The following is a 13,498-nucleotide window of genomic DNA, read 5'->3' as shown; positions in this document are numbered from 1 at the left end:
CATTCAAGAATATGCTGATTGCAGTCCGTCTTTTCAATTAGGAGCTATTGTTGAACGTTTGGTCTTCCGTAACTACAGCATATGTGTGTGCGAACACGCACACAGACACGGCTCAATTGCAGCACCACGGGGGGTTGACCGCTTGTAGCTCCAAATTAAAAAGAATTAATTTGGTTGCAAAATGGAGCTTGATTAGTAGCAGAAATCAGGCTGTTGGATATCTGTGATTGTGTATCACAGTGAGACGAGGGGGAAAAAATATATACATATGAATGTGTGAAGCTCAACTTGTTTAAGTAAGAAACTTTTATATGTGAAATTCTTTAGAAACAACTTTTGTTTTGGTGTACATATAGGAGTTTCCAGTTGAAATAGTACATTTAAAACTCTTGCGTAATTTTCAGCCAAAGCTGGTTGTAAGTTATTCTTTAGAGCTTTTAAAATTAGCCCAGCACTGTTTTACTTCCCTTCACATTAGATCTCAGTCAAAATGCAGAGACCTTGAGCTAGAATAACCTTTAAGCTGCTAAAAGAGTAGCACTTTCAATGTTTCCTTTTGACGTGTATTTCAGTGAAAGTGAGGGTACTTACAAAAGAAAAATTCCCTTTCACAACTCAATATGGAAGAAAATAATTTTTACTTGGTTTTCTAAAAGATAATGTGTCAAAGTTGAAGGTTATCTACAGCTAGCTTTGTTAGACAATTCGTTCACATTAAATTGAGATTTTTTGAACTTTTATGCTGTCTTCTGTTTGTAAAAATAACCTTTATAGACAATTTTGAAGCATCTTTGGCATCCTCACAGCATGCCATAAAGCATTTATGCATTGGAATTAATCTTAGACTTGTTCAGATGTTTTCCTCTATATTCTAAGCTTGTTCAGCCATCTGAGGGCTTCAAGCTAAAGTATATCAAACAAACCTGATATTTTTTCTTTTACTTTTCAACTTACTAGAACTAACAGCCCCTTCATTAAGACGATGCAGCGGGTGTGCATGCGTTTGGCCATTGGAGGACTTTAAACAAATATTGTGCTGGTTAAAGATATAGTAAACACTATAATATGGTGGGTTTTAGTCAACATGTGCTACCCTTTGCATCACATGGTCAAGTGGCCAGCTAACATTAAAAGTCCGCAAATAGGCTTAAACACGCATTTCGGGCTTCCGCAATTGAAATTTTCCATTTACGTGTCGCTACGCAAGTTTCTATGACCACGACTTTTCAAGTACAATGTCCACAATGCATGTCCATTGAACCCACATTTGACCAACCAGGGACTCCGATTTGGTAGGGACGTATGGATGGCGTCCCCCTTTAATTCACATAAGTGCCAACCGTTTGAACATAAATCATGGGGGAGAATTTCTCGACACAAAGTCTTTCATATATCTGAATAGAACTGAGAAAGGAAAACCCTGGAGAAAGATTCGCAAGATTCGCTCCACTTTTTACATTTCGCACCAAAGCCTCTTCCAACTGTAGGTGGTGGACACGCACCACTCGAAATTACAAAAAGAAGAAGAAGCCCCTCAATGTTCATCCAGTGTGAACAGCATGGGCTAAAGGCACGTTCAAGAACCCATGTTTAGTACCTTTTTGTACGTGCGTCAAATGCCTGCTGTGTATGTAGCTTATGATAACACATTTATCACGTTGGTATACAGACCATCAATCAATGTGAGTCTCTATCAGCTCAGTGTTGTAGGGTCATAGTTTGCATCTTTTTACTTTTTACAGTTCTAAATTCAAAATGAGGCATAGATGAGCAAATCCCAGCTTTGACGTAGAAAATCAGCCCACAACTTCAAAGCCTAAATTCGTAAAGACATTTACTGATCAGTCTTAATTACTTTAGAAGCATAGTCGTATATGTTTCAGCTTTACTGCTTATCTTCCAGCTCAACTGGATTATTTTTTGTCAGCTCAAAACAAACTAACACAGGTTCTTTTTATCTTTGTCGATAAACCCCCACAAAAAGGCTCTATCTTAAAGCGATTAGCTTAAAGGATCTGCTATCTCTCCTGTCAAATCAGATAATTATGAAAATAGCACATAGGAGGAGAATACCATGAAAGGTGATTTGGCTCCAGACAGCCTCAACAAGAGACTATAAGCATTTAAACAAATTCACTTTTGTTCTTTAAAAAAAAAAAAAAGTATAATAAAAATGTTTTTGTGGCATTTTCAGGTCTGCTTTCTTCTTTTAAATGTATAATTCTTTAACCTTTATTCGCACCAATCTGCACACTCAATATTTTTAACAGTGACAGAGATTTCTGTATTAACAGTGAGGGCTACCAATTGTTAATTAAAAGTTCTGAAAAAGAGGTGGGTGGCAGCATAAAAGAGGCAGCAGATCAAGGGCAAAAACATTAAGATCAGCTTTAGAGAAATGTTTGTACTTTTAAGGCACTTTAAAAAGAAAACGTACTGAGTACACCAAAAACTATGACAGACATCAGCCATTACATAAATGTAATAAATAAATTTTACTGACATGCTTGAGGGAAAGAGATAGAAAAATAGGTACAGAGCATGTAAAAGCTTAATAGTTCTTTAGAATGTATATTTTAATGTTTTATCTAAAGCATTTAAATAGTGTTAAAAAAAACTAAGCTGAAAAACACAGAAGCCCAGACCCAAAGCTGCTCAACACAGTATTACAAATGTTGGGATAACTGTCAGTAAATTCATACTTTGTAAAAAGCAACTATAAAGTTTAAAGGTTAGCTGATGCCAGTACTTAATGCTCCTGCATGAAAAGAGAGATAGTTGCAAAATGTTCCCATTGAAAAAAATATATATATATATATATATATATATATATATATATATATATATATATATATATATATATATATATATATATATATATATACTTTTGTTTCGAAAAAATTTCCAACAAACCATCTCCGGTTAGTTCAATAAAATGGATGAGGGGGCCTTCCTGCTCTCTCATGCGGAGTCACCTGTCAAAGTTTGACAGGGGAATCCGCCTCAGTTACAATCATCTTTTTTTATATACGTCACATCACTACCATTGGACGACTCTGACGAAGACATCCGTGGAAACATGTAAGGTATTTGAAAAAACACAACCGTGTCTTATAATAGAAGAACCTAAAGATGTCAAACCATCTCTGGAATTGTATTGTTATACATGTTGGCACACTCTCAACATGACCAACTCAGAGGCAGAATGTATGGTAGAATGTCTGCCCTGAGACTGGAAAGTCGCGAGTCAACTCGACGGTCGAGTCATGCCAAAGACTCTAAAAATAGACACTCAGCATTGAAGGGTTGGATTGGGGGGGTTAGACCACCAAATGGTTACAGAACACAGACGTCTCTGCAGCTCCACGCTCCCTCCACCAGGGAACAAATTTTACACGCTTCAACAAATGAAACGTTGATACATAGAACATAGTTTCTGCAGAGTGGCAGCAATTTGTAAGAAATTCACCTCTGGGTTGTGGGCGCAAAGTAAGCCCACCCCCACATCTTATCACCCATCTGTTTACATTGTCTCCAGCTACCTTAAAGCCTCACACACACAACCCCACCCTAACATTACCAGTGAAAGAAAAATAGCGACTAGTGTATGAGCTGTCCATCCATACAGTTTTGAGCCAGATGCCAGCTCAGGCGAGGAAAAGGAAGACGTAGGGAGCCTGTGGCCTGCCAACTGTAATACTTACTACTGTAATACTGCTACAAGCTTTTTCCTCTGGCCTTTTTTCATCTGCTCCTGATTCACAACGATTTGAATAAAGAAATATTCAGAAATGCAAATTTGATCTTAATTTTGTCAATGTATGTCATTCATTCTGAGAAAATGCCACAAGAACATATTTAAAAAGACCAAAAAAAGACAACACTGCTGTGTTTAAAGTGATCTGAACTTTTAAACTGCTTTTTGCAGACACAAAGAAAATGTTTGTTAATCCATATCAATCCATGGAATTACACTGACATTTTTGACAAAGTCAGTAAAAACACAGAGGACACAAAGTACTGAGTTTTTTGGTTAAGTCCATGACAACAGACTAAGTGCTGCAAAAGAAAAAGGTATTTGAAACTCTGACACACTGACAGTATGTGACTTCTGAAACTTTGAATGGAGTGTAGACAATTGAAAAATGTCTTGAACACAATCGATATTTGCATGACCTTACTCCATTAACTTCACATCAACCCAGTAAACAGTCAAAAGATCAAACAAAAGAAGGATGTTATACAATAAAAAATAAAAGTCAACAACTCTTCTAGCAGTTTTGTGTCATATTTGTACAGTACAAGTACAATCAGCTGGTTGTTTCAATGAGAAGTCCATATAGTCAGAAAGAGCTTTACACAAAACAAATGAAAAGCACTTTAAGCTGGTGAAAACTTTCACATCTCTCCTTTTTAAACGTTGGTGCTCCATGAGCTAATGTGAAACTTGAACATCTGCAGGAAGAACTGTTGAAATAGCAGTGAGGAAGAGAGTGAACGGCACGTCTGATGGATCCTGGTCAAACTGAAATGAGGAGGCTCTTTAATGGACATCTGCTATTTTATTCAGCTCAGCCTTCCTGATTGCTACATACAAGGAGGCTACTTTCACACATCATTTACTGTTCTAGCTTGCATGATAGATTCAATCACACGCCGGCTCACTAAATCACAGCTATCTGCAGGCGCAAATAATTCTTTATGGATTTAGGCTTTGCTTTATTGGGAATGGACGAGGACGGGGACAAAGACAAGACAGACGGACTACTGAAATCAAAAATATAAAGGTTTTGGAGGATGGTTCAAAAATTAAATAGAGCTTTTTTTTTTGCCACCAGAGTACTGACAGCACAATGCAATCAACCAAAATGTCAGAGAGAAGTGGCCCATGAGAGGCGATTGGACCTTTAACTGCCCCAATCAGCAAATGGTGCCATGAGGCTGACGACATCTGTCAAGAAAAACATGCTGCACACGCTAAAAAAAAAAAAAAAAAAAGAGAAAGAAATAGTGTGTTCCTGTGAGCCAGAAGGAGACAGAGAGGTGTTTATCTGAGAATGCGTGTGCAGGAGGGCCATCTTTAATGGGGCAGTGGAGAAGTTGCGTGGCCTTTTCAGCTTCAATCAAAGCCTTTCACTATGATGATCTTATATAAGTGCCAGCGTGCTTCAGAGGAAAAGACAGCAGGATATTATTTGGCCTTTACTCAAAGATGATGGATAAATATACTTTCGAGAACTACCCTCATCATCATCCTCACACCATTTGTATTGCAGTGATTGCCTTATCACAATGGGAGTTAAAGGAATGAGAAGGAAAAAATATAAAGGGTTGCAGTTAGACAGAGAAATGAGTTTAAAGGCAAAAATATGAAAGGTGGTTAAACATGTGCTGAAAATACTCGCAGGTGGAGTTAATAAGAAAACATTTAAGGAATAACTTTCAATTCCGATATTGGTGACTTGAAAAATGTGATGTAAAATTGGGTTTTAAAGGGATTTGAATAAGGAGACAATAGAAACAAAAGACCGGTTAAATGAGAGCATCCTCATCTCTTTTTTTATGTAGGTTAATTGACAGAGGAATTAAAGAAAAAAAAAAGATGTGATTCTAAAAAAAAAAAAAAGTTAAAAGCATATTGAAAAAAAAGTCTTCACACACACTCGCAGACCCAGCGTGTGTGTCATCCAAGTATACTTCTAATTGTCAGTTAATTGTTATTCCCTATCATTAGGAGGGCGGTTTTTTAATTGTAATGTAGCCAAGCATAAAGCCTACCTATACATGTGGGGGGACAATTAGCCACCTCCATTAACCCCTGGTTAATTACAACCTCCATTGCTGCTTCCCACAGCACTTTTTCTCAGTCCTCGTTACCCCTCATCTTTATCCCCAGGCCTTCATTCCCCCCATTTTCCCATCCTTATACCATTTATCTTCTATCTCACTAATCCTTGATTGTTTAAATCAAAGTGTCACTTATGAAATGACATTTCTTCTGGGGTTTTTTCTAGGTTACCACCATTCCATTACCTGGAATTATTGTTTTTTCAATAAATTCTAATCCTCAAATTGCAGATTAGATTTACAAGTGGACACACCAGTAGAGTCAATGCTAAAGATAAAAAAAAGGGGAGATTGAGAAATAGGAAAACATAAAATGCTCTCGTGACCTTTCATTAGAAGGTCAGAAGTCACAAAAAGGCAAATCTGAGCACTGATATATGTATACTACACTTATCATTTTTACTTTTTTTAACTACCACCTTGCACTTGCTTTTACAACACAGATTTTTTAACCACATAGCAGACAAATTACACATCAAGGCTGAAAACAATTGGAAAAGCCAAATGTTTAAAGTCCCTTTCCGGTCATCTTTTGGTTTATTTTAAAGGTGTTCCCAGTGGTCCTTTAAGATCATGCCGTTTTTGACCTAAATCTGAATAACCTGTGTTGTTTTCTAGGACATAGTCTCTGTAGAGCAGCAGTAGTTAAGCAGAAATGTACCTCTGAGCTGGACTGTTGACGCAGAGTAAGTCCGACCCCATTTCCCATCATCCATCTGTTTACGTGCTCTCCCGCTAGCTTACAGCCCCTCCGCCAACTAACTACCAACCTAACATTACCGGTGCAACAAAAATGGTGAGTGATATCAAAGCTATACAGCTGTACAGATTAGATAATACAGCCTTTTTCTAATTGCATTTGTGAGCCTACAACCGATTCACAACAATTTGAATAAAGAAACAATCAGAAATGCCTTTTTATGCGTAATTTACTTTATGTGTGACTCAGAAAAAAGGCCACAAAACCATGTTGAAAACACCAAAAACATGCTTTTTGATTGGAGTGGGTCTTCAAAAGGGCAAAATATAGACGTAGAGACAGGCCTCTAGTAGACATTTAAATCATCTAGCAGATAACGAAAATGTACATTTTACTATTTAAATGAATGTAATTCTTCAACAGTTTATGCAATTAACCAAATTCCAGCAGATAATAAAGCAGAGAAAAGCGGCCATACGTTGATTACGTAAGCACTTTACCACTGTAAAGTGCTTACGTAATCAACGTAAATCAGCAGATTTTAGGCAAAGACAAGGGACTTAATGCCGTTATGCAACACTCTGCGCCAATTGTTGCATGACCGCAAAGCCCACATGCAAGGCCACTTTTCTCTGTGTCAGAATGAGCTGATTCATGTTGGTTGCATGAGCAGTTAAAAGAGTTAGGGTAGGTCAAGGAGCGGGTGTAAAAAAGGTGTTTCCAGCGACATCAAGAGTTTTAAAGGATTAAACACGTGAGCAAATACATACAAACGCTTTTATTTATTTTTACAGTTGGCAACAATGAAAATCCCCGACGGAGTCTTTAGCTCAGGTTAGAAAAACGTAACATTGGGAAAGGCAGAAAGAGCTGCTGCGTGAATGAAGATAAAACACAAAATGTCACGACTGCACCAGTGAAAAAGCCTACATAAATAGTACCATCTGACTTTACATCTCAGTTTTTTAAAGAACATCTGTGAATCTACTTTCTTCTCTCCTTCTCTACTCACCTAAACTAAGCTAATCAAGATTGTAAAAGACATGAACCAAAAAGTTCTCTGCTGGTGAAGTCCTGACCATAAACAGTCGCAAACGTTTATGAGTCATGAACAAAGAACAGTCCAATATAGAAGCTCCATCCTATGGAAACATATTATTAAACATCTCTATGTAAAAAATATATATATATATATATATATATTTTAGACAATTCAACTCTGACAGTAAAACATGATTTATTTTTTCAACAGAACTATGAAAAATATTTTCAACCATTTGCTCTATTTTAGACACACTAGTTGATTTGTTACTAAAATAAAAAAAATAAAAAAATTATATTTAATATTAAAAATGATTAATGTCATCCTTTAAAATGTTTTGGAAAGTATATGAGTGTTGTCTTACCGTGATAAAATAAAATCATATTTAAAACCACAGAATAAAAGGCTAAAATGGCGGACATAAATATTTTTACTCCGACACATTTGAAAATCACAAAGGAAAAAAGCAAAAATAACGAGGGGATAAGTATGCTTACTGTTCCATTCTACAGGACAATAGTGACTGATAAAATGAATTCTCTAAATAGGACAAAATGATCCTTAATTGACTCATTATAAAGGAAGAGAATGAACTAATGAGTAGAGACAAGAGCTGCAGCCGAACAGCTTGGTAAGCAAAACAGAAGGACATTTAGTTTATTGAACCAAGTCGAAACAACGTTTGTTCGGACTGACGACATATTATGAGAAAATTAAGAAAAAGAGGCAATGAAAAGCCAATGTCAAACAAAAACACTAACAAAGATAATCCTTCATTAATAAGTAAAAATTCTGTTAAAATATACTGTGTTAATGTTTAAATAAACAGAAATAATAATAAATAATGAAATATAGATATACATTCTACAATTAAAAAAAACTTTACTGTTGTTTTTTTCACGGGATTGTTAAAGTTGTGTGTGTGTGGTTGCTGGTAAGCCTCACTTTGTGTGGGTGGAACTTGTTGTCATTGAGGAAAAGCTTTGGAGACTATGGGACTGTGGCTCACAGCAGAAAATCCAATGTTTCTCTGATTGCCTCTTTTAATATAAAATCAAAAACAAGTAACCTCAAATGTGTAACATACAGCACAGCATTCTTGTTCACCCTGGAACACTACGAAAAATCTGCTAAATACTGAATTTGATCCTATCAAGGGTCTTGTCTTCTGTGGAGTCTCACTTTACAGCCTCTTTCTGCTATCTTGTTCTGAAGTTGTACAAGGGGTTGACTAAAACTGTGTCACAACTGATTTTTAAATTACAGCTAAATCCACTGCACAGTCCAAAGACAGCTGGGTTGAAAGTGACTGTAGAAATGTGGCTGGATTTTTCATTTGGAAGTGTTTTGTCCAACTCCATGTTCGCATTTGCATCTATACTACCCTACAGAGTAACCCAATTTGTTCAAAAAGCCTGTTATAGTTGAATGAAAAACACAAACCTGCTTTTTTGTGCAATTCCAAGCCAACTAATGTCAGTTTTCTGCACATGTTCACTGGAGTCTTCTGTGACAAACTTCTTTTTCTTTTGTACCGTACATTTTCTGTATGTACTCACAAAGCCATATAATGTTGAAATAGAATGTTCTTTTATTAAATCTGGACTACTTTTTCTAGACTTTTTCTTTAACTGTGCAGTTGTGAATTTTTTTTTTCCATTTTCACAATAATGTGCTCATGTAGTGTTTTCTTTTATATACCGGTGTATATATTTTTCCTGGTTTTAATTTTAACACTTATTGTCGATCCTGTTTTCTTTTAATAACTAATGCACTTTTATCTATTAACAACTTAATTTCCTGTTTTTTAGTGACCAAATAATGCACTTTTTATGTACTTTGATGTATAATAATAATAATGTCTTGCTTTAATGTGATGGGTACATCTTATAACAATGAGTGTTCTCTGCATACCCCTAGATGTTCCAGGATGTAAGGTGGATTGGTCATTCCCAGCCTCAGCATTGCTCCATCCGGAATCTGCTCCACCAATCTCCATAGTAACGTGGGCAGATCTGTTCCGATGTCTCTGCCATAAGCTCCCGTGTCTTCACTGGTCAACCAGATCTCACACACGCCCTCTAAAAGCAAATAAACACAAAAACAGGAACTGAAACAAAAATGCGTTCAAAGATAAATGACTTAATATCTCCAAGTAATTTTTCCCATTTGGGAATTCATGAGAGAAACTCACATTTATCTGAGCTATGGGAAGAACAGAAACTCAAATCTGAGGACTACTCATTATGTACAGCATTCTTGGGCATTTTATGCTTCCCTGCTTACGAAACCAGCACACATTGATTTAACTAAAAATGTCTAACATGAAAAACACATTATAATCAGTACAAAACAACAACAAAAAAGAAAAACTGAATATTTATTTTCATGAAAAATGCTGTACTACAAAAGGCTGAATTGTTTAGGTTTATTCTTGAGTAAGGCTGTAACGACTATCAAACTACTCGGATACTCGTGATCTGCTCCCAAAAATTCAAGCAATATGCGATGTACAGGATCACTGATTCACAAGGTTTATAAAAATAAATAAATAATAGTAGAATACAATTAGTATAACACAATTTAGGCACCAATGTATTTATTACTCTAGAATGCAGAATAATAATAACTAACCGGTGTCTACAAGTTAAGAAAAAAAGCAGAATCCACAGCGCTACTGTCACCGGAAATAAACAAATCTTCAGAATAAAGTGTCAGGGAAGCTTCCCCTTTTCAAAGAAAAGCTGTCAAGTGTTTTTTTGTAGTAAAAAAAAATGAGACTGAAGTTCCGTTTAGTGACAAAAGTTCTGAAAAAGCAAATTTGCTTTAACCCCTTAACATTCTTTTGACTACGGCAACCCTGCAAGTGATAATGCAATTAACGTAATTCCAGCGGATTCTGGAGTAGAGAACAGCAGCTTTGCACCGATATGCAATGCTTTAGAACGTAAACTGTTGCATATCGCTGCAAAGCAGCTATGAAAAATGGCTTTTCTGAGTTGATGAGGAGTCACTAAACGGGCAACTACTTGTTACCACTTTTATACTTTTACTTATTTTAGTTTAGTTTTATTGCTCTTATACCTATATTTTTTTACTCTGTTTTAGAGAGTTTGATCATTTTATGTTTTTATGACTATTTATTACTCAATTACTTTTCCAATTTCTATTGAATGTATTGGGTATTTTAAGGAGCAATGGATGGATATGCAAGTTCCCTCGGGATTAATAAAGTAATCTATCTATCTATCTATCTATCTATCTATCTATCTATCTATCTATCTATCTATCTATCTATCTATCTATCTATCTATCTATCTATCTATCTATCTATCTATCTATCTATCTATCTATCTATCTATCTATCTATCTATCTATCTATCTATCTATCTATCTATCTATCTATCTATCCCTTATAGATCTTTAAATAAATACATGTATCATTGCTTCTAACATGCTCTTTTTTCCCCCATTGTGACAATTTATATGCAATTATGAAACCACATTTGTCCATATAGGACATTTTTCATAAAATGATGGGACATGAATGCATATACTGATTATCTCTTTATTTTTAAAATGAATAAACACATTAGCGGAATAATTTCTCTGATGATTCAATGCAAACTGTGCAAAGATTCTAATAATGAGGAAACATATTTTGAAGCATTTCAAAATGATAGAAGTCTTGCTCACGTTCTAAGAGGCCGAAGCATTTTGTATGTTTTTTTTTTCTTAATGGCTCTCCAAAAGTCCTGAAGAAAAAGTTCAAACCGAACATCAGAATGGGGAAGAATTGGGGGAGGAGGGTTGTAGAGGGTAGAGTAGTGTGTGTGTGTGCGTGGGGGGGGGGGGGGGGGGGGGGGGTGCTGTGGTTGCGCGGTGATCTCGGGGTGCCGGGGCTGGCTTGTGGAGACGGGGCGCTGGCTAGGTGGTGGGCGGCTCATGGGTTCTCTGCCTCGGTGTCCGGCGCCCGGTGGCCCCCATGGCTGCCGCCTGGTACGGCCAAGCACGCCTGTCCTGTGCGCCCCCCCCTCCAGGGCTGCTTCGGTCCCGTCGCCTGGGGCGCTCCTGGCCTGGGGCGCTCCTGGCCTGGGGTCCCCCCCCCTCCCTCTCCTGGTCTGGCTGGTTGGGCTGAGTAGGATCTGGTTCCCCTCATGAACACACGGTTCACTATGGCAGCATGCATGCATCTCCACCCCCACGTGCACGTGCACATCACCACACTGCTCCCTGTCTGCTTCATCCCTCCTCCTAACCCACGGTGTATTGATGGACAGAGGTCTTCCGCTCTTCTTCGTGTCAAAATATCACCTTTGATATAATATTTGTCTTTCCAGAGAGTAATTGTTACACAGCTAAAAATAATAACTTATTTAAATCAGTGCTTGTGTCCCCCACATTCTCCACCTGTCTTCCTTTTACCCCCCCCCCCCCCCCCCCCGTTCTTCCCCTCGCCCTCCCAACACACTAAAAGTAACAAAGAAATGAAAAATCAAAAAATATCAAAAAGGGGTTTACACAAATTTACACTCTGGTTTTTCGAAGTTACATAACCTTTTTTTGTGATTGTAAAACCTGTCCAACACAAAAGGCCTATAGCTCTAATCTGTTTGCTCAGTTGTTGGAAAGAACAAGTAAAAAAAAGTGCATCTACAGAAATGTTAATGAGAAAGAAAAAAAAAAGTTTATTGTACTTGAAAATGAGTTCACTGCACTTAAATAGCCTCTGCAGATCTCAACCCAATAGAGCGGAAGATCGCTGGTTAGGTAGGTCGGCCGATCGATACAAAGATACAAACAAAAGTACACAAACATACACACATGAACAATTGTGTCTCATTATAACACATAAAAAGCTGCTGTGGAAATACAGATTTTAATGATGGTGTCATAGTAATTGGAAAAGGTTACATTTATTTGTGTGTGATTCTTTCTGCTGTTAATTCTATAAGAAAAAACTGTTTTTTTAAAGCATCACAAAGATTCAATAGTAGAGGGCAACAAAAGTACTTGTGTATGACTTTTAACACTACTATAAAAGCAGCTCGTCTTAGTTTGTATGAGAGATATTAGGGCCCTCTCAAAGCCAAGTCAAGGCTCTCGACTGCATCGGCAGCATCCTGGCAGGATTCATTTTGACACCCAGCACGGCAACACTGTGGTTTTTAAATTAACTGGGTTTAGCCATGACAATTTTAGAATGATGCTTTGTTAATCCAAGGACATGTCTGCATTCAACTGGTCAAAAAAGTGAATTGCTTTCTCCAAAACCAAAATTCTCAAGATGCTTGCAACAAAATAATGCTCGTGATGGAGGCTTGGGTATAATCTAGTGTAACCTTTTGCGACTTTTGTGTTAATTATGTTTGAAGGAGAATAATGCTTTGGAATCACTCAAGGCTACAGAGAGACATACATTTCCAAACAACCTTTATAGGATGCACTGCAATTTACACATTGGCCTCTTGTTTCCTTTTTACTGCAATCATCAATGGTGGTGTTGTTGGCCAGGAATACAGGGAGGGCAGATATCAGAAAGCGTCTGCTTGAGCCTCCAATTGACTATCAGGTTCAAGAGTGCTTTGCACAGATATTGAGCTGATGTAGAATGAAGCTTTGTAGAGACACTTCTTTGAATACAAGTTATAGACTGTAAGGACAAACATTTGCAACTTACTATACAATTATGTATTCACAATTATTATGAACAGGAGTATGAAAGGCTCATTAGGTTTATAGATGGATGTCCTTGTGTCTCTGTTTGGTTTAAACATTCTTCACCTCCATAGAACCATCTGATTCTATCAAATCAGATCCAAACGAAGTTTGGGATCCATAAAGTTCCATGAAAACTAGATTTTCTTTAACAAGCAGCAAATAGAAGGTTTTTTTATTCTACTAGAAAA

General features: G+C 37.0%; 1 protein-coding gene across 4 annotated transcripts in view; it reads right to left on the bottom strand.

The window, feature by feature from the left end:
* cdkal1 (CDK5 regulatory subunit associated protein 1 like 1) overlaps window positions 1–13,498 on the bottom strand; it is a 259,064-nt gene that overhangs the window by 107,568 nt on the left and 137,998 nt on the right. For all 4 annotated transcript variants that reach the window (XM_023963815.1, XM_023963816.1, XM_023963817.1 and 1 more), the window contains one exon: window positions 9,504–9,670. In XM_023963815.1, the coding sequence (XP_023819583.1) occupies window positions 9,504–9,670 (167 nt within the window). The remainder of the gene's footprint in view (window positions 1–9,503; window positions 9,671–13,498) is intronic.

This window comes from Oryzias latipes, chromosome 16 (assembly GCF_002234675.1).
Source record: "Oryzias latipes chromosome 16, ASM223467v1".
In the NCBI taxonomy this organism is placed as follows: Eukaryota; Metazoa; Chordata; class Actinopteri; order Beloniformes; family Adrianichthyidae; genus Oryzias; species Oryzias latipes.
Note: the sequence above shows the minus strand (reverse complement) of the source record. Positions and strands in the feature narration are given on the sequence as shown.